Source organism: Tetrahymena thermophila (genome assembly GCF_000189635.1).
Source record: "Tetrahymena thermophila SB210 genomic scaffold scf_8254803, whole genome shotgun sequence".
Lineage (NCBI taxonomy): Eukaryota > Ciliophora > Oligohymenophorea > Hymenostomatida > Tetrahymenidae > Tetrahymena > Tetrahymena thermophila.
Window position 1 is genome coordinate 151,871 of NW_002476559.1, and position 24,094 is coordinate 175,964.

The 24,094-nt window shown below is 21.6% G+C and overlaps 7 protein-coding genes across 7 annotated transcripts; 4 read left to right on the plus strand and 3 right to left on the minus strand. All coding sequences in view use genetic code 6, as the record gives it.

Annotated features, from left to right (window-relative positions):
* Window positions 1-200: 200 nt before the first annotated feature.
* TTHERM_000001409 (kinase domain protein) lies at window positions 201-2,993 on the minus strand (the record flags this gene model as incomplete). The annotated part of the gene is made up of 15 exons (XM_012795620.1): window positions 201-294; window positions 354-443; window positions 494-583; window positions 640-729; window positions 784-873; window positions 923-1,009; window positions 1,068-1,157; window positions 1,214-1,303; window positions 1,360-1,449; window positions 1,502-1,591; window positions 1,646-2,079; window positions 2,139-2,180; window positions 2,233-2,285; window positions 2,336-2,527; window positions 2,582-2,993. The coding sequence occupies 15 exons, from the start codon at window positions 2,991-2,993 to the stop codon at window positions 201-203; spliced, it is 2,034 nt and encodes a 677-aa protein (XP_012651074.1).
* A 528-nt stretch (window positions 2,994-3,521) lies between these two features.
* TTHERM_00001410 (hypothetical protein) lies at window positions 3,522-6,308 on the minus strand (the record flags this gene model as incomplete). Its single annotated transcript, XM_001008021.2, has 1 exon — window positions 3,522-6,308. One exon carries the CDS (start codon window positions 6,306-6,308, stop codon window positions 3,522-3,524), a length of 2,787 nt encoding a protein of 928 aa, XP_001008021.2.
* Window positions 6,309-7,017: 709 nt separating this feature from the next.
* Window positions 7,018-8,916, plus strand: TTHERM_00001420 (von willebrand factor type A (vWA) domain was originally protein; the record flags this gene model as incomplete). The annotated part of the gene is made up of 1 exon (XM_001008022.3): window positions 7,018-8,916. One exon carries the CDS (start codon window positions 7,018-7,020, stop codon window positions 8,914-8,916), a length of 1,899 nt encoding a protein of 632 aa, XP_001008022.1.
* A 1,227-nt stretch (window positions 8,917-10,143) lies between these two features.
* Window positions 10,144-12,039, plus strand: TTHERM_00001430 (von willebrand factor type A (vWA) domain was originally protein; the record flags this gene model as incomplete). The annotated part of the gene is made up of 1 exon (XM_001008023.3): window positions 10,144-12,039. One exon carries the CDS (start codon window positions 10,144-10,146, stop codon window positions 12,037-12,039), a length of 1,896 nt encoding a protein of 631 aa, XP_001008023.2.
* A 1,565-nt stretch (window positions 12,040-13,604) lies between these two features.
* Window positions 13,605-17,343, plus strand: TTHERM_00001440 (transmembrane protein, putative; the record flags this gene model as incomplete). Its single annotated transcript, XM_001008024.3, has 9 exons — window positions 13,605-13,766; window positions 13,977-13,998; window positions 14,058-14,245; window positions 14,306-14,421; window positions 14,479-14,752; window positions 14,826-15,105; window positions 15,159-16,800; window positions 16,852-16,932; window positions 16,983-17,343. 9 exons carry the CDS (start codon window positions 13,605-13,607, stop codon window positions 17,341-17,343), a joined length of 3,126 nt encoding a protein of 1,041 aa, XP_001008024.3.
* Window positions 17,344-18,615: 1,272 nt separating this feature from the next.
* Window positions 18,616-22,021, plus strand: TTHERM_00001449 (transmembrane protein, putative; the record flags this gene model as incomplete). Its single annotated transcript, XM_001471055.2, has 8 exons — window positions 18,616-18,777; window positions 18,831-18,852; window positions 18,908-19,095; window positions 19,157-19,272; window positions 19,328-19,598; window positions 19,946-21,528; window positions 21,579-21,659; window positions 21,709-22,021. The coding sequence occupies 8 exons, from the start codon at window positions 18,616-18,618 to the stop codon at window positions 22,019-22,021; spliced, it is 2,736 nt and encodes a 911-aa protein (XP_001471105.2).
* A 344-nt stretch (window positions 22,022-22,365) lies between these two features.
* TTHERM_000001459 (transmembrane protein, putative) lies at window positions 22,366-23,069 on the minus strand (the record flags this gene model as incomplete). The annotated part of the gene is made up of 3 exons (XM_012795621.1): window positions 22,366-22,657; window positions 22,742-22,876; window positions 22,984-23,069. 3 exons carry the CDS (start codon window positions 23,067-23,069, stop codon window positions 22,366-22,368), a joined length of 513 nt encoding a protein of 170 aa, XP_012651075.1.
* Between the last annotated feature and the right edge of the window lie 1,025 nt (window positions 23,070-24,094).

Consider the following 24,094-nt stretch of genomic DNA (forward strand, 5'->3'; position numbering starts at 1 on the left):
GTAGATATCTATATATATTCATTTTATTATAAGTTAATATTTTTATTTTGGGAAAAGAGTGACTATACAAGTTTATTATTTTCAAATATGATTGTTTGTTTGTTTGTTTGTTTTTTTGTGTGGAAATATTTTTTAAATTAAATAATTAGCAAGTATTTCTTTAGATATTTATATAAAAAAATATATAATTATTAGTAAATTCAATGCTTATGCTTCATTATTATCAAATTTTTTACTATTTCTTTTAAATTTTTTTGAACAATTAAGAGATCGCTATCTTCTATTTTATTTATCCTTTTTTAATATAAAATAAGAGGTCTTTGGTTACTATAATTGTGATTATAAATATATACCTTAAATCTAAGTACAACGAATTCAGATTCTATAGGTGATGACATAGCATAATAAAAAGCTCTATGTACTTATTCGAAAGTTTATTACTCCTAATTTTTAATTCTAAATATATTTTTAATTGAATTGTAAATTTATATACTTCATTGTTAGAGTTAAGTTATTTATTTGTTGGCACTCTTTTAAAGCCAAAATAAGTTACAAAAAACCCTCATCATTTATTTTGTTATCACTTTGTTAAATAAAAAGAGATTAAAAGGTAAGTTTGATTTCTCAAATAAATGTCACCTTATATCTAAACAGTAATATTCAATTATCTTATTTTCTTTTATTCCTTCACAAAGCTCATTTATTCCTAAATTTCCTAAATAATTATCTCTAAAAAATTTAAATTAATTTAACAAAAACATTCAAAAACTAAAGGAAAATTACTGAAAATTTATCTAAAACCCTTTGAGGGTAGATGCTTCTTTAATAAACTTTTTTATGGTTCTCATACCAACTTAATCTATTTAATTGAAGCTATGAAAGCAAAATTAGAAAAAATAACTGGTTTTGCTAAATAATTCACCTTAAATCAATCATTAATTCTTCTAAATTTAATTTTTGTACTCCATTTATAATATTTTTAACATCGTCTTCATCTATGTACATTCCACTAAAGTAAAATAATTTTGTTAAATTTAATAAAATTTAATAATAGCTTTTAAAAATACCTTAAATATAAAAATAAATGCTATAAATTTGAGCAGTTTCCAAGTCCTTCTCCTAAAATTCTTGTACCCTCTTTGCCTATATAGCTCCCACTTATTTACATTTTATTAAAATAAAATGAACCAAAATAAGATTGTAAAATATCTACTTTATGTTAAAAGTTAAAACATTTAATTTAGGGCTCAACTAAAAGCATTTAGCTAACTCACAAATGCTATGTACACCAACTCCATTTCCTCTTTTTAAATAAAAACATTAACTTTTTAATTGCTTAATTAAATTCTTAAATTTTACTGTAAATCTAAATACAAAGAAAGAATGCTTGGACATGATTGTATCACTTTGCTTATGTTTTCTACTCTGCTCTAGAATATCTGTTTATTACTTTTATTTGTTTTCTTAAGAATGGATAGATATTAAATCCAAATTGAATTACCTTAATCCGAGTTTTAAATCTGTAAGGTTTTGAGCTTTCTGTAGATTGTATTGAACTCTTTAAGCTTTTTACTTCAAAATATAAGGCTCCCTTTTTAAATTTATAAAAAAATTAGTTTTAATATTGTTTTAATTTGAGTATTACTTCAAATCTAGGCGAAGAGATTACAGTTAATCTATTTATTTGAATTCAAAAAACATGTCCAACTTTGTAAAGGTTTGAGACTTTGGATCAGCTTTTATGACTCTTTATATGTGCTTTTCCTATCCTACTATCATATCTTCGATTTTACTATCAATATTATTTAGCTTTAAAATCTAACTGGACTAGTAAATAGACATTCCCTTTGCATTAATAATTTTCTACAAACGCTTCTACATCTTTTAAAGAGATGCATTTGGAACTTTTTTACACAATCCTAGCATAGGTAAAATAACATGCTTATTAAACGTTTCATATTATAGATTGAAAACTTATTTTTAAAGATATTCAATGTCGTTCAGTAGTGATTCTTCTACTTCTAAAGTGCTGTTTGTCGTCAACTTAATAAATACCACAGCTAATTTCCTCATATCATACTAAATAAGTTTTATTAAAATTCTTTTTTCTATTTATTACTTTAGTAATTAAAATTTACATTTTGCATGTCTTCAAGAAAATCAACTTTATTTTCAGCATTCTTTTTTTTATATCAAAATAAATGAAATAAAAATTAAATTCAATATTTTTACATTTTTTTGTTATCTTTAGACCTTTTGAATCTAATTGCTATACCTTTCATAATCTTTATAAAATTTTACATGAATTAATGAATTACCTATTATAAAATATTACCATATTTTACTTCATCGCCATGAGATGTTAAGATGATTTTACATAAATCAATTTTATCTAGTAGAACATCTTAAAATTTGTCATGAACTTCTCTCAGTCCATCAAAAAGTTAATAGCAAATCATATAGACTTCCTTTTTACTTAGCTATTTATTAAATTTCTTCCTTGCCTGTAAGTATGTATCAAGAGTATCTATTTTTAAGCAATTTAATTATCGTTAAATAACATTAAAAAATAATTGCTTACTTATTCCTAGCTCTTGGACAAAAAAAATAGATTATAACTCTTCAAAATAATTTATTGATTGTATTTGTAAAACATTTTTAATTTTTTCAAAAGAAGACAAATAATCTTCAATTATCTTATCACTTTTATGGCTAGTTAATGGCTTAGCAATATAATCCTAAATAATTTTGGTGAAAGTTTAAATAATTTTCACGCTAACATATCTTTGTGTTGCAACAGAATATGCTAAATATATCTAACTATAATTGCTATTTCCTATGAAATTAAAAATGAAAATATCTTTTTCTCTCATAAACTAAATGCATTTTTCAAACTATTCTTCATCTATCAAACTGGATTATAGAAGACTTTCTTTTGTTTATTTATTAAACTCATAAAACTGTAAATAATTCTATCTTTCTTACTCATCCATTTAATTGATTATATTATCAAAAAAAATATCTATCTTTACATCAAATTAAAAATTCAATATAAAATAAAGATTTAAAGTTTCAATTTCATGTTTTAGTAATTGACTTAATTACAAACTAATTATTAAATCTACATTTCAAAAGAACACTATATTCTAAAAATAAGGAATTTAATATAAGTATAAGCTATAAAAGCTATATTTAAATTTAATATGTGCTGTATTATTTCAAAAATCTTCACCAAAATATATTTAACATATGAAATTATTTTATCACATTAATCCCCAAAAAAGATTGAAAAATAATATTTTACACACTTATTATATATATTTATTTCATCTTATAGAATATTGCAAACTTTACTTAAATTCATTTAAGATTTAATAAAAAATTGCTTATTGAGAGTTTTTCATATTAAAAATTAAACTTATTTTTAAGTTTGTAAATTATGAAACAAGCTCGTTAGTTATTAAAAATGTATAATACATTTTTTATAAATGTTATTGATTTTATTAAATAATAAAATTATGTCAAAATTATTATGAAATTTGATAAATTTTATCTGTCCTAAAGCTAATCATTAGCTTACCAGAAGAGAGTATTAGAAAAATAGGTAAATTGCTATTTTCATTTTTAAGTTCTATATTTTTCTCAATGATATAGTTAAGGTCAATATATCTCAATTAATTTGATTCAATATCGCAAATAGTTATGTATTTTTGCTAACTACCATTATTATAATACTTTTGCTATAAAATATATTTAGAATCTCTGATATTTACAAAATTTATATTTTGCTATTATTCAAACTTAAAATTAGTTTTAATTTATTTTTTAATTTCAAATCTCATCTTTCTATCAAATTCTATGTAAGAATTTTAGTAAAACATTTAAAGAATATTATTTTAGGCACCTAAATGAATATCAGAAAATTCAATATCAATTTCATATATGTGAGCTGATTTCCAAAGGATAAAGTTTATCAATTTAAATTCATAATTTTTCATACTCAATGAGTAAAAAAATAAAAAAATATTTTTGTAATAATATTTTTGTCTGTGTGGCAACTCTTTGATAAAAATTAAAATATATTCATTTTTTTATTAGTAAAAGTATGATAAAATGTGCTTAGTGTACTCGGTTATGTGAATTGTTTATTCAATTACCATCTATTTAGTAGCATCGTAAATAGCAAAACATTATCCTTTGTTGTTTAGGTAAATCAAAGGTAAAAATATATTGTTATTTTAAGAATCACATTGAAACTGAGAAAAGCTAACTATTTGACTTTAAAGTCTTTTTACCTTCGATTCTTATGGCTAATTTTATAATTCAAGCGAATTCAAAGTAAAATATTGGTCATCCTTTTTTAAATAAATCCATTCTGACTTTTAAAGATTAAGCTAGCATTGTTAAACGTTTTAGATTTGACTCTCATAGCAAAATTATTAATGATTCAGTTTATTATTTTCTAATTTATAAACAAATGCAGTAAATTTATTTTAAAAAATTAGCTGATTAGCATTTTAAAAAATTTCTTTGTAATCAGATTAATCTATTTCTTGTAAAATGTATTAAGCTTATTTCTTACTTTCTTCTTTAAACTAATAAAATGCTAAGCTCTGAATATTCATGTCGGTATAAATAGGGTATGTCAGCAAATTATCGTAAATGATTGGAGGCAGAGTATTAAATATATGACATTCGTGATAAAATTTGAAATTTGTTTCTTTCAACTAGTAAGAGTAAGATAAATTTCTACAACCCTTCTTTTTAAAAATTTTAAATTCATAGTAATGATTGTAGCATGATTCAGATGGAATATATAATTTATCCGAAAAGCTAACTATATTTTAGTTATTTATGAAAAAGCCTAATTCATACTTTGATTTCCATACTATTTCATTAGGTATCCTTAATTATTCTATTTTGAATAAGTTTTGCTCCTTCCAATCCTAAAGAACGTAACCATACTATTTTGCTTGAATCAAAAATGTCCAATTTGAAAACTTTTTTCTTTGTCTTTCTTTAAGTTAAATTGGAACAACCAGAATTTTTTGAACACCAAAATGTTTCAATTCTACTTTCTTTTATTGTAATGATTGACTCTAATAGAAATTAAATATATTGGTTTATCTTAAAATGTCTAAATTGTGCATATTTAGTTAATAAATTATATTTTCAGCAATTACAAATAAAATTATTTTATTGTCATCGTCTTCATTATAGCCGAGTAGATTTCTATTTTTATTTTTGCCAAAGTAGTATTTAAATTCACTTGAAGTTACTGGAAGCAGTCTTAAAAGTAGCGTTTTTGGAAATTTATATTCTAATCTATTTGAAATTACTATCTATTTATTTATATCAATCTTTATAATATATGTCTTATATAAGTAATATATTAGACCAGGCTCTATATAATCTATATGTTAATCATCATAATCTTAATTTGGATATTAGCAATAAATATTTTCTACATTATGCTATAGAATTAAACTCAAATCAAGATTAAAGATATTTAATTCTATTTTAAAATGGGATTTTATGCATAAGAATAGATATTTCCCTCCAACAATTTCTCCATATATAGTAAAATATTAGTTATCCTGCTGCTTATTTGTTTTTTGATAATAATAATAATCATCATCATCAAATAATGAAAAATTAAAAGACGAATCATCATTACAGCAGCTAAGTTTTGGACTTTGTTCTCTTTGTTTTTGTTTGTCTTCCTTAATTTTTCTTTTTTCCTCTTCAAGATAATAACTAATATCAGGATAAGAAACTTTTTAAAATGCTTTTACCGAATAATCTTTAAAGTTTACAATCTATAATATTACATAATCGTCAGCCTTGTCATAAATATACATGCAATCTAACAAATTGATTTATTTATTATCAATATTAATTTCAAGTTTTTCTCTCTAATATAAATAAGTGGGCAAAAACAAAGCATTTCCTTAAAAATTAAAATTTTTTATTTAAATCCTATTTAAAGGAAAAATTTGGTCTTCAATTGATAGTTTTTTAATGTTCATTTCAAAATTTTTACTCATAATAAATTCTTCATATTTTGTTCTATTTAAAAAGCTCATTTTTATTTTTCTTTATTGAATTTTTATTATTTTTTATTAATTTATTATATTATATAATATAATTGCGTTTTACTTTTATTATGTATATAATCTCTTTGTTTATTATTACATCTATTTCTTCAAAAATTTACAGAAGAAAGAATTAATTTATTAAAATAATCTTTTCGCTTAACTTAAATACTCTATTAGTATATCTATTTAATTTATTATAATTTAAAACATATTTACACATGTTAAATTATTTTTTTAAAAGCATTTTTTTATTAAATTTTTGTAAGAATTATTGCATATTGCTATTTTCTGATAAATATTTATGTAGTAGGAAATAAACATTTAGTAGAATAATAAATATTATATTAAAAATTTAAAGAAAATTTAAAATAATACACTTTTTTTGGGTAAAAAAGATACTTAGGGAATGCCTTAATTAATGAGCATTTACAGTATATAATAGTGCTTTAATTATGTTGATTGATTATTAATATATTATATTTAATAGATTCAAATTAAATTCAAATAAAATAATTATTTATCTATTAGGATATTAATTAAAAACCATTTAATTACTTTTTTTAAATAAAAAAATTATAATAGATAATTAGCTATTACTTTTATGTTTCTATTTAATTTAAAGGTTTTATATTCTAAAAATGTTGAAATTTAATAATTGATATCATTTAGAAATATAGAAGATTTATTATATCAGATTTTATCAACTATTTAATTAAAAACGAATTTTTTTTGAGATCTTATATTTTATATAGAAAAAAGAGCAGCTACTTCTATCATAATTTATTAGAACAGTAAAAAGATAATAATTTAATTTATTCTCAAAAAAAAACTTAAATAAGTTTAAGTATGAAGTTAATTAAGAGTAAATTTAACTAAATAAAATAAAAATACTTAAATAATATTCTGAAAGCATTAAAAAATGGATAAAGATAATATTAACATTATTAACTCAATAACTAAACCATAGAAGAAGTTATCAGTTTCAAATAAAACAGAAGCCAAAAAGATTTCTCAACCCTCTACTTTGGCTAAAAAAACTACATCAAACACTTCTAAAAATCTTTCTAACTAAGTCAAGACTTCTCCAGAAGTTCAATAATTGATTTCTTAAGTAATTAAATAAGCATCTTTAAAGCCAAAGTCAGTTGCTGTTTAAAAATAATCTTTAGCCTAAAACCCTATTAAAGCGAAAGCTACATAGCTTAAATCTGCAGTTTCAAAATAACTTACTTCATTTTAAAAATCTGATATCTCTATTCAAAAGGAAGAAAAAATATAAAAGCTAGATACCAAAACTATGCTTCGAGAGTAAGAAATTAAACCTGACTTATAACAAATGATTAAAGATGCTAAAAAACCATCTTATGATTTGGAAAAAGGTTTAACATTTGAAATCAAAACTCTTAACAAGCATTTCTAATTCAATAATGAATAAGATTGCAATATTCCTATCATGGTCTCAGTTAAGACTTAAGATTCTACTAACGATATTTTAGAAGAGTAAAAGGAATAGGTAAAATAAGCAGAATAGTCAAGACCAAGCATAGATTTAGTTTGTGTTATTGATAATTCAGGATCTATGTAAGGAGAAAAGATTTAAAATGTTAAAACAACACTTCTTTAACTACTTGATATGTTAAATTCTAACGATAGATTATCATTAATTCTATTCAATTCTTATCCTACTCTTTTATGTAACTTAAGAAAAGTTGATGATAAGAATACACCAAATATTTAGAAAATTATCAATTCTATAACTGCTGAAGAATACACAGACATCAATAGTGGTATGCTCATGGCTTTTAATATTTTGTAAAAGAGACAATTTTTCAACCCAGTTAGTTCTATTTTCTTGCTTTCTGATGGCCAAGATAATGGAGCTGATGAAAAAATTAAAAAATATATCAATTCAAATCAATCATTGAAAAATGAATGCTTTTCTATTCACTCATTTGGATTTGGTTCTGATCATGATGGCCCCTTAATGAATAGAATTTGCTAATTAAAGGATGGTAACTTTTATTATGTTGAAAAAATTAATCAAGTTGATGAATTCTTTGTAGATGCTCTTGGAGGACTTTTCTCTGTTGTTGCTCAAGAAATCTTAATAGAAATTAACCTAAACAGATAAGATAAAAATTTCTAAAAATATTTCTCAAATTGTAAAGTATCTAAAACATATGGAGATATGTGGAAATGTATCAAATAAGATGAGATCTATCAAATAAAAATTAATTAGCTGTTTTCAGGAGTTTCTAAAGACTTTATTATGGAAATAGTTGTTCCGAAATAAGAAGTAAAGATGTTAGAAGATTTTGAGAGAAATTTAGAGATAGTCAAAGGTTAGCTAACTGCTATTCCAGTCGACATACAATACACAACAAAAATAGTGAAAGATAGCAACCTAATTTTAACTTTGTTTTTGTAAAACGAAACTGTTCCAGTAGATTCAGAAATTAATGATGCTGTAGAATTCAACTATCTTAGAGTTTAAGCAGCTGAGGCTATGGAAGTAGCTATTAGTTATAGTGAAAAGTAGTAATACGAATAAAGCTAAGTTGTATTAAAAAGTATTCTGAGCAAAATAGAGAATTCTCATCCCAAAAACAAATAAAAAATTTTAATTCTTAAAAAAGATCTTCTTGATTGCTAAGAGAGTGCCTAGCCAAGAGTTTATGAGAATGTAGGTAAATATAAAATGTTAAGCAAAAAAGTAGCAAACTCTAAGTAGGCTTCATAAGCTGTGGAAGAATGTGATATGTACTAAAACAATATTTAAAAAGTAATGGTTATGTGTATAAAAAAAAAGAAGATGTGAGCAAATAAATGTCTTTTAAAAATAAAATAATTTAATTAGATATTTTAAATTAAAAATTGATCAAATTATATTAAATTATTATTAATAATTAATACTAATGAATTATATAAAAATTTATTTGTGTATTTTAAAAACATTCAAACTTTAATAAAAAATTAATTTAATTCTTCTAATTATTACAAGACTTTAATTAATTTAAGAATTTCTTAATTTTTATAAAAGAAAATAAATAATTTTGAATATTTTGATAAAATTTAAAATATTTTAATTAAAAATACAATTCAATCACTTTCAATAAATAATCTATAGTTTCACCAGTTAATTAATATTACTTAATAATTACATAAAGTATTTATTTATTTTGATTATTTTATTTGAATAATTATATTAGATAAATATTTATTAAGATTATTGGATCTAATAACCAGTTCATTTTTAGATTAAGATTTTTAAAAATTCAATATTTTACTCAAATTAAAAATTTTAACTGTAAAAAAATTTTTACTCTCAAAATTTGAAAAAATATTTATGAATTTTGATTAATTCTAGTAAGCAGTTTAAAAACAAATACAAAGAAAATAATTAAAATATAGAACAAAAATCTTCATGAGTAATATAATAATCATTTAAAATATCACAAATCATGACATCATCAATGGTTGGTAATATTTCAAATGCAGAAACAGCTACATATAACATTTTTTGAATTATGATGATTGATTATTTTTTATTATTTTAAATCCCTTCTAATTAAATTTCAAATAAAATGATTATTTATCTTTTTATTTATGATATGGATATTAAAAGCCATTTTATTTACTTTATTTTAAAAACTAAAAAATTATAATAGATAGTTGGCTTGATTTTGATGTTTCTATTTAATTTAAAGGCGTTATATTCTAAAGATATTGAAATTTAATAATTTAAATGAAATAGAAGATTTATAAGATTAGATTTTATCAATACTATTAGCTATTTAATTAAAAAGAATGCTTTGATTTGCATCTTATATTTTATATAGAAAAAAGTGTAGCAATTTGTATCATAATTTACTAGTGCAATAGAAAAATAATAACTTAATTGCCTCTCCATCAAAAAAAATTTATTATAGAAAAATAAATCTATAGAATTGTTTAAATATGAAGGCTATTAAGACAATTAAGATGTAATTTAATTTAACTAAATAAAATAAAAATAACTTAAATAATAATCTGAAAGCATAAAAAAATGGATAAAAATAATATTAACACTGTTAACTCAATAACTATACCATAGAAGAAGTAATCAGTTTCAATTAAAACTGAAGCCAAAAAGATTTCTCAACCCTCTACTTTGGCTAAAAAAACTACATCAAGTATTTCTAAAAATCTGTCTAACTAAGTTAAGACTTCTCCACAAGTTCAATTAATATCTCCAGTAATTAAAAAGGCAGTATTATAGCCATAATCAGTTGTTGTTTAAAAACAACCTTTAGCCTAAAATCCTGTTCAAGCCAAAACTATATAACCTAAAACTGTAGTTCCAAAGTCACTTACTTCAATTTAAAAGTCAGATATCTCTATTGAAAAATAAGAAAAAATATAAAAGTTAGATACCAAAACTATGCTTCAAGAGTAAGAAATTAAACCTGACTTATAATAAATGGTTAAAGATGCTAAAAAACCATCTTATGATTTAGAAAAAGGTTTAACATTTGAGATCAAAACTCTTAACAAGCATTTCTAATTCAATAATGAATAAGATTGCAATATTCCTATCATGGTCTCAGTTAAGACTTAAGATTCTACTAACGATATTTTAGAAGAGTAAAAGGAATAGGTAAAATAAGTAGAATAGTCAAGACCAAGCATAGATTTAGTTTGTGTTATTGATAATTCAGGATCTATGTAAGGAGAAAAGATTTAAAATGTTAAGACAACACTTCTTTAACTACTTGATATGTTAAATTCTAACGATAGATTATCATTAATTCTATTCAATTCCTATCCTACTCTTTTATGTAACTTAAGAAAAGTTGATGATGAGAATACACCAAATATTTAGAGTATTATCAATTCTATAACTGCTGATGGAGGCACAGACATCAATAGTGGTATGCTCATGGCTTTTAATATTTTGTAAAAGAGACAATTTTTCAACCCAGTTAGTTCTATTTTCTTGCTTTCTGATGGCCAAGATAATGGAGCTGATGAAAAAATTAAAAAATATATCAATTCAAATCAATCATTGAAAAATGAATGCTTTTCTATTCACTCATTTGGATTTGGTTCTGATCATGATGGCCCCTTAATGAATAGAATTTGCTAATTAAAGGATGGTAACTTCTATTATGTTGAAAAAATTAATCAAGTTGATGAATTCTTTGTAGATGCTCTTGGAGGACTTTTCTCTGTTGTTGCTCAAGAAATCTTAATAGAAATTAACCTAAACAGATAAGATAAAAATTTCTAAAAATATTTCTCAAATTGTAAAGTATCAAAAACATATGGAGATATGTGGAAATGTATCAAATAAGATGAGATCTATCAAATAAAAATTAATTAGCTGTTTTCAGGAGTTTCTAAAGACTTTATAATGGAAATAGTTGTTCCAAAATAAGAAGTAAAGATGTTAGAAGATTTTGAGAGAAATTTAGAGATAGTGAAAGGTTAGCTAACTGCTATTCCAGTTGACATACAATACACAACAAAAATAGTGAAAGATAGCAACCTAATTTTAACTTTGTTTTTGTAAAACGAAACCGTTCCAGTAGATTCAGAAATTAATGATGCTGTAGAATTCAACTATCTTAGAGTTTAAGCAGCTGAAGCTATGGAAGTAGCTATTAACTTTAGTGAAAAGTAGTAATACGACTAAGGATAAGTTGTTTTAAAAAGTATTCTGAGCAAAATAGAAAATTCTCATCCTAAAAATAAAGAAAAAGTATAAATTCTTAAAAAAGATCTTCTTGATTGCTAAGAAAGTGCCAAGCCAAGAGTTTACGAGAATGTAGGTAAATATAAAATGTTAAGCAAAAAAGAAGCAAACTTTAAGTAGGCCTCATAAGCTGTGGAAGAATGTGATATGTACTAAAATAACATTTAAAAAAAAATGGTGATGCATTTAAAGAGTAAGAAAATGTGAGCAATACTATTCATTCAAAATAACATATTTAAATTAGATATTCTAAATTTAAAATGGATAAACTTATATTAAATATAATATAAATACTTTATACTAATTAATTACATAAATACTTATAAGTGTGTTTTTATAACATTCAAGCTTTTATAAATAATTAAATTCTTCTAATTACTTTAGGATATTAATTGATTTAAGAATTTCTTAATTTTTATGATAAAGAATTAATTATTAATTTTTAATATTTTCATAAAATTTAACATATTTTATTTTTAAAATAAATCATTTAATTATTTTCAATAAATAATTTATAGTTTTATCAATTTATTTTAATTAGTACTTATAATTAAAGTATTTATTTATTTATTTTCATTTTTTTTAACAGCCATTTTAGATAAATAAATACTCAGATAAAAGGATTAATGTACTGTACATTCTGATTGATTAAGATTTTTGAAAAATCCATTTTTTACTCAAATTATGATTCTTGATTTATAAAATGAACATTTAGATCTTAAATAATAAATGATAGTTCTCGAAAATGTATGGTATATTATTTATTTGTTAAGTTTATATGAAAAACTTAGAAAAATAAAATTTTCTATAAACTTTTTTGTTATTATTAAAATTGAGATAAATTTTAGATAAGAGGAGCATTATTAATCACAAAAAACTCCACTTATATATTTATTTTGTTTTTGCAAACGATATCATCAAAAAATATTTAGCTTTTTAAATTGATAAATTAAAATTATTTTGTTAATAAAAGCTAAACAAAAATACAAAGCGAAATTAATTGATTTATTTTATAAAAAAATATTTTTTGTAGTTTTTTAAATCTAAAATAAGAATCATAAAAATGTATCAATTTTATTAAATTAGCAAAGTAGTTTTTTTAGATAAAAAACAGAAATTAAATATAAAATATTTTTAAGAGTAATTATTTTTAATAAAAAACATTTTAAAATAACATTTATTTTTGTTATGATGAATTTATTTATTTATTTCAAAATGTAAAAATGATGTGTAAATTAATATTCAATATAATATTTGGTACATATACATATAAAAAAAGAGTAAGTATAAGTAATAAATTAAATGAGTTATTTATCTTTGATTTAAAATAGATTGCACTAAATGCCTCATCTTAATAAGAATAGTATTTTTCTACATAAGGTATAAAAATCAATAAATTTTAAGGTAAAAAGATTAAAATGAAAAAGAAAAACAAATTAAATATTGTAATCAATAAATGCCCCAATAGGATACTAAGTACATAAAGGATTATGTACTATCCTTGAAAATAATCCATTAAATTTAATTAACTGATTGATGATGGAATAAATAAGCCTACAAAATTAATATTATTGAGAAGTATCTTATGGTCATTAAATTTTCAAAAATTAATATTCTTAAAATATCAAATAATAATTGACTATTTAATATAATTAAAATAAAAATTCGATACCAATTTTAAGGATATTAATTAATATAAAAACATTACTACTTTTTAAATTATAAGATTAACAAAATTCCATATTAAGATTTGATAGCAAATAAATAAATAAATGTTAGATAGCTTGTTGTCATACTACTTTTTAAGATAGCTAGATGTATTTGGAACATAAATCACTCTTAACTACAAAAGAGATCCTTAATTCAGGACCTCTTTCGGTGGAGGAATCACTGTTTGTTGTATTTTTTTTATAGCTGTTATTTGCTTCTCAACAGTAATTATTATCTCATTTTTAATTCAAAATAATGTTTTAAAAAACATCATATTCAAATTTTTTACTACCACCTTAAACATCTTAAGCATCATAGGATGATATAAAAGCTTTAGATAAACCTACTCATTGTCATTTATCAATAAGCGATATGCATATTAACAAAAATGTATTTCATTTAAACACACATTAATCTTAAATTATTATAAATAGCTGAACGACTTGTTTTAAAAGAGTAATTATTTAGCATATTAAAGGCTGATATATCTAATTAAAATTTTAAAAATCATATAGCCTAAGTTAGCTTTGTACAATCAACAAGTTACAGTGTTTAACCAGATAGTATATTATTTGATAGCAACTAATTTATGATAGCAATTTAATATGATCAGCCTAATTTTATAAAGAGGCCTTATGTGAATATAACTTTTTAGCAGTCACATTTCCACAGATTTATAAATGGCACCACAGTTAAGAACAAAGTATTGATGTTTAAAGGTCTAATATTTTTTCAATTTTTTAATATTTGAATAACTAATTAGACAAATATAGACCTTGAACCTTGTACAATAGATCACTTTATAGGTCTACCAAGTTATAATTAAAATTGGACTTACACTTTTTAATTAGAAAATCTTTAAGACTTTCTATGCCTAAAGTAAAAAATTGAATATTAATTTTGTTTATTGATTATATGAATATTGTATTTAACCAGAAAAGGAACTACGTTCTAAATTGGGGGGATTTTCGAAAATGAGGATTTTTATTATGTGAAATTCTCTATATCTAAATGCATAAATAATACCTCGAATAATTCTAATAAAGCTTGGAATCCTGTTTGCGAAAGCCATGATGTAGTAGCTGCAAATTAAAATTAAGATTCTAGAATCAGATTTTACATTTCCAATAATTTGCTTAACCCTGAAAGAGCTTAAAATTCAATCAGTTCTTATTTAGATTCAGCTTTATTTAATGTTTAGCAAGGATCAGTAATATTATTTATATTAAATAGAATTATATATATATTATATAAATATATTTTTAATATTATTTATATTTTAGATGTACACAACAGCCAACATGTATATAAATTCATAAACTCTCATTACTGATGAGAGTATATTTCCAATTTCAAATGTAAATACTGTAAATTTAATGCAGTACAAAGTTAGTGAAACTTGGTAGTAATATGCTATTGGAAACTTTGACACTTTTTGTGATATTTATTTTAGGAGAAGCTATTATTCTACAGTAATTCATAAAAGTTATCTTAAACTAGCTCAAGTTATAAGCTATATTGGAGGATTTAGCCAAGTTTTCATATTAATATCGGCCTTTTTAGGTAAAATTGTTTTAGAAATTAATTATTTATTTGTTGATTTATTTCTTTTTAAGTGAGAAAATATAATAGCTATAATTTGTATTTAGAACTAGCAAATAGATTATATGACTTCGATATTCCAAACTTGGAAAATACCAAAGAAAATACTCACAAAACTACTATTTATAATAATAGTGCTATTGATAGCAACATTAACAATAATACTAATGAGAACAATCATTAAAATACTTCCTAACATGTAAGTGTTCCTAAAGAATAAACAAAAATAAATCTATAAAATACTTCTTAAGAAGATAAAAATAATCTCCAATTTCCTCAATTAAATTAAGAAGTATTATTGGACCTAAAAAATTAATAAATTAATCCTTAAATATCATTTCAGTAACTTGATGAAAATCCAAAAAATTTAAAAGATTAACAAACAGGAAAAGAACAGTAAATAACATAATTTGTTCCTCTTGATTAAATTAGGAAAGTTTTAATGGAAAAAGGTATAGGAAAATAGTATTATTAAACTGATTATTTTAGTGAAAATACAGAAAGCGATTAGATTTAATTTTCAAAATAATAAAACAATATAAAAAATATTAATTTAATCTAAAATTAGCTAAAAAACAATAGATTAAAAACTTTTCAAAGTAAAAATAATAATAATAATTTGTTTGTCTAAAATAACAATAATAAATAAAATTAATAAGTGATAAATAATTTTAATTAATCAATAAATTAGAATGAAGATAAACCAAAAGAAAATAGTCCCTAAAAACTTGAAGAAAATAATCCCTAAAAGCTTGAAGAAAATAATCCCTAAAAGCTTGAAGAAAATTTTGAGTCATAAATTGGATAAAAAAATGAGGACTTATCGTTTTAAAGTATTAACTAAGATTTTTAAATGAAAAATAAAACATTTCCATCTAGTAAATTCTAAAGCTATAAAGAGAATACTTAAAATTCTATATTTATTAAAGACCTTTCAAAGATTGACAAAACATAACCAGAAAATAATATATTATCTCAAAGAAGCAATTTTAAATACAGCTATTCCTCTAGGAAAAATTTATTTGAAAGCACTGATAAAAACCCTTAGTTGTAGATAAAAAGGGTTGTTTCATCTTTTGGAGCATCTCCAAATAACAAAAATATGACCAAAATAGTGTAGGAAAAATATGGAGGAGCAGTTGAATAGTTTTTGGAAAATAAATTTAAATCAATAATATCGAGAGAAAATAAAATTTGGGTAGATTTTAAATATTTCATGAATTAATTGACTTGTGGAAAGTTTTTCAATAGCGACCATATAAAATTAATTAATAAAGCAAAAAATTTAGTAAGCGAAGATCTTGATATCTTTAATATTCTAGACAGATAAAAGGAGGTAGAAAAAATGAAAAAATTATTTTTAAATGAAGATTAGCAAGTGCTTTTTAATTTTTTCCCAAAGCCTATTATTTCAATTAAAAGTAATTAAAATTAATTGAGTATGAAAGATTTAAAATAAGAATAAATTGATTTACAAAAAAGTGTAAGTTAAGTTTAAAAGTAATCAAAAAAGCTGAATCTCACGTTTAAACAAACTAGAACTGTAGCTAAGGCCATTATTAAATTTAAAAAAGCTAAAAATTCTAATATTTCAAACTATCTAAAACTATTTAATCATTATTTGAAGCTTTCTTAAGAGCAAAATCAGGAAAGCAAGTAAATACGTTATATTTTTCAAAAAACTTTATTTCAATTTTATTTTTAAAGTAACATTTAAACAGCTATCAATAAAAAATTAATACATCTTCTTGGAGAAGAAATGAGAAATATATTTGAAGTTGCAAAAAAGTATTAAATGAAATTATATTTTATAATATTCATATATTTTTTAAAAAAAGAATGCAGCAAAAGCCTACCGAAATCTAATAAGCTAACTAAAATAACTAGTAGCTTTTACCTTCTTAATATAATTAATAATCAACAAAAATAGAAAATATGTTTAACACAGATTAGCCTTTAAATACCTAAAACCCTCATCAAATTATTTAAAGTAGCAATTTCCCTTAAATTTAGTAATAAAGCTCTAAATTGATTACATTTGACTCACTATTTGCATCCTCAAACAATTTAAAAGACTGTAAATAAATTAATTTGTAAAAATAACTATTTCCACAATAAATAGAAATTTAATTGTAAGAAAACAATCAAATATTTGAGAAAAATCTGAATGAAAAAATGTTAAATGAGGGAAAAAAATGAAACAATATTTTTTTTAAACAAGAAAACAATTGTGGATATTTTAATATTTCAAATAAAAATTAGTTAAATTTATAATAAAATATATTCTATATAACTCTTAACTCAATTGATGTATTTCTAAAGTGATAATTAATCTATCAATAATACCATCTTTTATATCTTTCAGACAAACAAAATTTAAAATTTAAATACAAATAATTATATACTGTATATCCTCATAAATTAATGCTTTTTATTTTTTTTGAAAATTTAAAAAATTTACTCAAAAATCATGAGTATAGATAGCCTATCCAATATTAAAAAGGCATTTAACTCTAGATAAATCATGGTTAATAACTCAAATTTATATAAATCAATTTATTAATTTTAAATCTATAATATTTTTTTTTATAGTATATTTATTATTGCTTAAGTTATGCCAATTAAAATTCAAGTGGCGTCTTTCAAAAATCCAAATATCTATCTATGGATTTTTGGATTCAAAATTTTTAAAATGGATTGGATTTTTTCCTTATTTATCAAAAAAAATATATTTATGATGTTATTAAAGCCAATTTTCATTATAAAGCTTCTTTGATTTAGCATTTTTACCTATTTCTTTTCTTTAGTTTTGCAAAAATAGATAATCAATCAATAAAAATGAAGAATAAATTATTTATTTAAAATATAAAATTAAATAATTGTAAACATATTATTTTTTACCTTCAAAATGAAACAAAAAAATAATGAAGTGTAAGCAAACAAAAACAAAAATATATAGTTATTATTTTAAACACAAATTTTCTTGAATCTAAAATTAGTTTACATTATTTATTTATTAAATAATAATTCATTAAAAACTAATTATAATTATTTTTGAGAACGTAATTATTTTATTTTTAGAATTGAGAAACCAAGAATATTTTAAATTTTAAAGTTTTGCTTTTTTCAACAGATTCCTATATTTCTTTTAAATTTCTTGATGATGAATGCTTTGGCTATTTAAAATAGATTTTATTATTTATGAATTGCTTACTATTCAAAATAAATTTGCATGAATATATTTATAAAAACAATAAGCTTTAATTTTTTAAATCTGTAAAAACAAATTAAATTACATTTTTTAATAAACAATTATTATAAATTAAATAAGTTAAGTATATTTCTTACATTTGTATCCTTCTAATTTTTGAAAAATTAAGAAAGAAAAAATTTGGATTTATTGATTAGAATTAACCTATAAAAAATACATTTCTTTTATTTTTGAAAAAATCTTAAATTAATATTAGAAAAATGTTGGAATTTTGTTTACCTTATTTTATAATGAAGCACTTCGATATATTTGGTGCATAAGTGAGTTTAAGTTATACTAAAGATAATTTATTTAGAACGCCATTTGGAGGTAGTATCACATTCTTTTGCTTCTTCTTTATCATAATCTTATGCTACACAAGTGTAATATCTTCATTATACTTAAAAAATGTTAACTTTTTTGTAAATTTGAAAAGATAGCCGAATTGTTTGCTAAAAGTAATAAGATTAATTGAAAAAAGCATTTATATATTCATTTAAAAACGCTTAATAGCATAAGTAAATTACACAGTATCTACTAACTACAATACTGAGCCATCTACAGTTAATCTTGGAGCACTTACTTAAATGATTGCAATATCATACGATTAAACAAATTTCATTACTCGTCCTATGGTCAATATTACATTATATTCAGGATAAAATCATAGATATCCTAATGGTACATTAGTTCAAAAAAGAGTATATTATTTGATAAGTAAATAAGTAAATTTATAATACTTACTGTTTTTTTTTTGAAAAGAATGCTTTGTATCTCGAACCATGTACTCTCAATCATTTTATCAACCTTCCTAGCTATAACTCAAATTGGACATAAATATTTTATGAATAAAATTTATAAGATTACTTATGCTTATAGTAAACAAACAAACTCAAAATAAAATATAATCTTATAAAATAATATATAAAATAGAAAAAACTAAAGCTATTAAGTTGGAGGTGTTTTTGTCAATACTGATTTTTATTTCTTAAAATTCTCAGTTTCAGCTTGTATAAATTCAACTTCTTAGACTTAAAACCCTTGGAATCCTGTTTGTGAGTAACCTTCTATAATTTAATAAAGCGTAAATTAATACTCGAGAATTAGATTTGTGATTTCAAACAATATATTAAATCCCGAGAAACCAACTGGCTCTATCACCTCTTTTCTAGATTCTAAGATTTTTAATATGCAATTAGGTTAGGTAATTAATTAATTAATTAATTAAAATTAGATGAAAAATATAAAATAAACAAATTGAAAAAAAACAATATTATATTCAAATTTATTCTCATATTTCTTTCTCAAATGTAAAATATACTAATACCCACCCATTATATGTAAATCTAATTTAATTTTGGTATAAAGTAACTAAATATGATACTAAAATCTATTTGTATATAAATTTTAATAAATGAGGTAGGTTTTACGGTATTTAACATAAGATAAAATAATTTAAATAAATATACCAATAGATAAAAATTTTAATTTAATTAATTTAATGAAAACTTTATATTTTGTTACTTTATAAAATTTTAATTACTAAATAAGATGTACACAACAGCAAATATATTCATAAATTAATAAAAAATAACTACAGACGAGAGCGTATTTCCTATTTCAAGCTTACATACAGAAGAACTACTCTAATTTAGATAAAGTGATGTATAATAATAAAATTCAGTAGGAAACTTTCCTGTCTACGCAGATTTTTACATTTAAAGAAGCAATTACTCAACAAATGCTTATAAAAGCTTTTTGAAATTAGACTAGGTGATCAGTTATATTGGTGGTTTTTGCCAAATATTCTTTTTGGTTTCAGCCTTTTTAGGTATGGTTTTTTTATCTGTAAGTGAAAAATTTAATTATTTTTTTAACTTAGTAAGCAAATATAATACTTATATATTTTACAATGAGCTGGCGAATCGTCTATATGATTTTGATATCTAAAAAGATTAAAAAAGCTAATAAAATAAGGGCAGAGCAAATAAAATTAATCCTACATGTGAAAATTTGCATAGTAAAGTAGAAAACTAAAATTTTTTATCTCCAATAAAGGCAATTTAAAGAATAAATAATATTTCAAAAGACAATTATTTGGCAACTACTCCAAGTCATTTAGCTCAAATAAAAAGCTAATCTTAATTTAAAGAGAATAAATTAGTAAAATAAAATGAAAATAACTTCAATTAAAATTAAAATAACTTAACAATATAAAATGTGGATGAGCATATTAAAACTCTAAATGACTCTAATATACCCTTGTATCTTCAAAATATTGATGTACCTGGATTAGTTCAAACATAAAACTCCATTTAAATTAAATGTCATAAAAATATCACATAAGGTGAACAGCTAAAAATACTCAACAAGAATTCTGATTCCCCAAAATGTATGCAAGCAAACCAAAATAAACAGATTTTAATTTCCAATCCTTAATTTAAAACTTAAAAATATATTCAAGATATTAATAAAGAAAAGCTGTAATTAAGGAAAATAAAAACATAGAGTTCCTGCATTAAATTTAATTCAGAAAGTACTCCAGAATAAACTAAAAATTTAGTTAATTAAAGCTTAATAATTTCAAAAAAAACTAATGATCCACACAAATTAAGTAATTCTGCATAAATATTTTTGCAATCATAAATCAAATAAGTCATAGAAAGAAAAAGAAATTTATTGATAGACTTTAAATACTTCATGAATTAATTAACATGTGGTAAATTTTTTAATACTCCTGAAATTAAATTACTAAATAAAGCTTTTAGTTTAGTGAGCTAAGATCTAGATATATTTACAGTTTTGGAAAGATAAAAAGAAATAGATAAATTGAAAAAACTCTTCTTAAACGAAGATTAATTAGCCTTATTTAATTTTTTCCCAAAGCCCGTTATTAAAATAGTTGATGATAATGCTATCTTGAGTCTTTCGTAAATTAAGAAAGAGGAGGAAGAAATAGCACAAAGTGTTAAGATGATACAAAAAAATAAGAAAAATATAAGAACTAAAATAAAAAATTTTGGAATAATAGTAAAGGCTATAATTAGATTTAAGTAAGGAAGAAAAGCTAAAGTTTCTTGTTACTAAAAACTATTCAATCATTATCAGAATCTTTCTGAACAAACAACTGAAGAGTAAAATTAATAATTTTTTATATAAACTTTAAATTAAATATTTTTAATAGTGATTTTTAGTAGAAACTGAACAAAAACTTGATTAACCTTCTTGGAAAAGAAATGAAAGAAATCTTTTAAATGACAGATAAGTAATATGATTTTAATTTCGTATTTTAAATCTTTTATTTTAATTTAAAGAATTTAGTAAAAACGTGAACTATACCAGAAACAATTAAGACCTTAACAAAATAGTTAACCTTGCTAATTAGAACAAACAGTTGAAAAGTTCGTTAATGATATTGAGCCATATCAAAATAATCACTTTTAGTATGATTGTGTCTAAAAATTATAAAATGATAACAACGAATTTGGTTTAAATTAAAACAGCATAGAAAAGTATCCACATAAACTCAACTAGGCAGGATTAATTCTTTTTACAGATAATGAAAACAGCTTTTAATTTTCTTTAAGCTAAAAAAATAACTAATTGTAAATGAATTAATAATAATGATTATTACAAAGAAAATATTAACAATAGAGTGGACTGAAATTATTTTCAAGTTACTGAAACTAATTCATTTTTTTTAAATTTAGATTAATTAAATTATAAATTAGAATCCAATGTTATCAGTTTAAGCATTCAAATCTAAATTAAAGGATAAAATAATGACTGATCATCTCTTTATTCAAAAATAAATTCATTTGTATCAAGAGCTTCGTTTTTTCATATTGATAAAGAATTTATATATAAAGTAAATAATTTATTTATCTTATCCTTTTTAAATAAAGAAAATATGATAATGCTAAAGTTTTATATATCTATGAGCTACTATACAAAATTTAATAAATGTCTTATCAATTTTTCAATTTTACTTAAAGAAAAAATTATAATTCTAAATTAAAAAAATTAACGCAAACTTATAATAGAAAAAAAAAATACTTAAAATAATTAATTAATTTTTCAAATTCATTCATTTTAAGGAGAGTTATTTATTTTTTGTACTTCGTTTTAAAATATATTTGCAATATTATCTTCTTTTCTTTGTTTAGCTTCAATGCTTTCAGACTAATACAAATTTTAAGATTTTAATGGTTCTGGTTTTATACCATCTAAATAACTGGCTTATTCTTATCAGTTAATTTCTGACTAATTTTTGTTTTTAAAAAAAAATTCTGTAATTTTATTTTCTAAATTCATATTTTCAAGTTCCTAATTAAAACATTGTCTTACTTAATTTAATGTATTTATTTCCTAATGGTCCATTATTGTTGTTCCTTATTCTATGGTTTTTGTTGATTTTTTATCTAAATTAAAAATTTGGCCTTGTTATTAGTGAGGTATTATGCTGCTAAGTCCAGTTTATTACTTTTAATTTATTAAATTTATTTTTATATTAAAATTTTACCTTAACAAACTTGCATGAATGGACTATCAAAAATTATATTTGACATATTATTTGATAATTGATTTACGCTGTTTCTGTTAAGCATGAGAGATTGTTAATTAGTACTCTATAATTCTTCAAATTAATATTTTTAATTTTCCTAATTAAAGTCATATTTAGTACTTCTGTTGTCTATTTTTACACTACCTTTTGGTGTGAATATAATATAATTTAGAATATCAAATGAGCTAAATAAAATTTACTTATTGAATATTTCATTTTATTAATTGAATAGCTTATCATGAACTTTAGCTTTTTAGTGAAAAATGCCAACAAGACTACTACTTGATTATAATTGAGAACTTTAAACATTTTCTTTCGAATTTGATAGTTAAGAAGATAAACCAAAAATTTTATCTCTAATTATTCCTCTTTCTTTATCTACTTTTATATTTTACTGAAGTTTTTTAATTTTTTTCCAGTTAAAGAATGTTTTTATGCTAATGTTTTTTTAAATATGTAAAAATTGTTTTAAGCATGAGCATAATTAAGATATTTTTTCTTTAATATTATCAAACTATTTTTTGAAAGTTATCTAAATTTTAGCTTTTATAACTTCAAAAAACATAAAAGCAAGGTAACTATTGTGTATCCCTAGCAGTATAATATAAAATATCTAGGACTAAACAGTATCAGGTTTACTATATAAAAATATATTCATAAGGACTAATATAATTATCACAACTATTGAATTTCTATCTGTTTATTAAAAGTATATCATTTAATAAAGAGTATATTTTACTAATACTACTAAATAAAGTATGAAAACTATAAGTGCTATCACCAATTTGTTTGCTTTTATATAAATAGTTCATATAAATTAAAAATAAATAAATTATTTTAAATTAAAAATTTTAAATTAATTCAGATAAATTCAAAAATATTTACAATTTATTAAATTAACTAAGTAAATTAAAAAAAATAATTGTTTAGTGTATTTAATTTTTTAAATTATCAATTCATTTATATTAATTTAGGTATTTGAAAATTAATTTTTTTATTTATTTTTGTTGAAGTAAAAATAAAATGATTACTGTAAGGATCTCCATAAAAGTTATAGATACAAACGATTACTATTTTCATATAACTTTTTACAAATTCCCAATAAAAATTTTTTGCTTTATAATCTTTATAGAGGA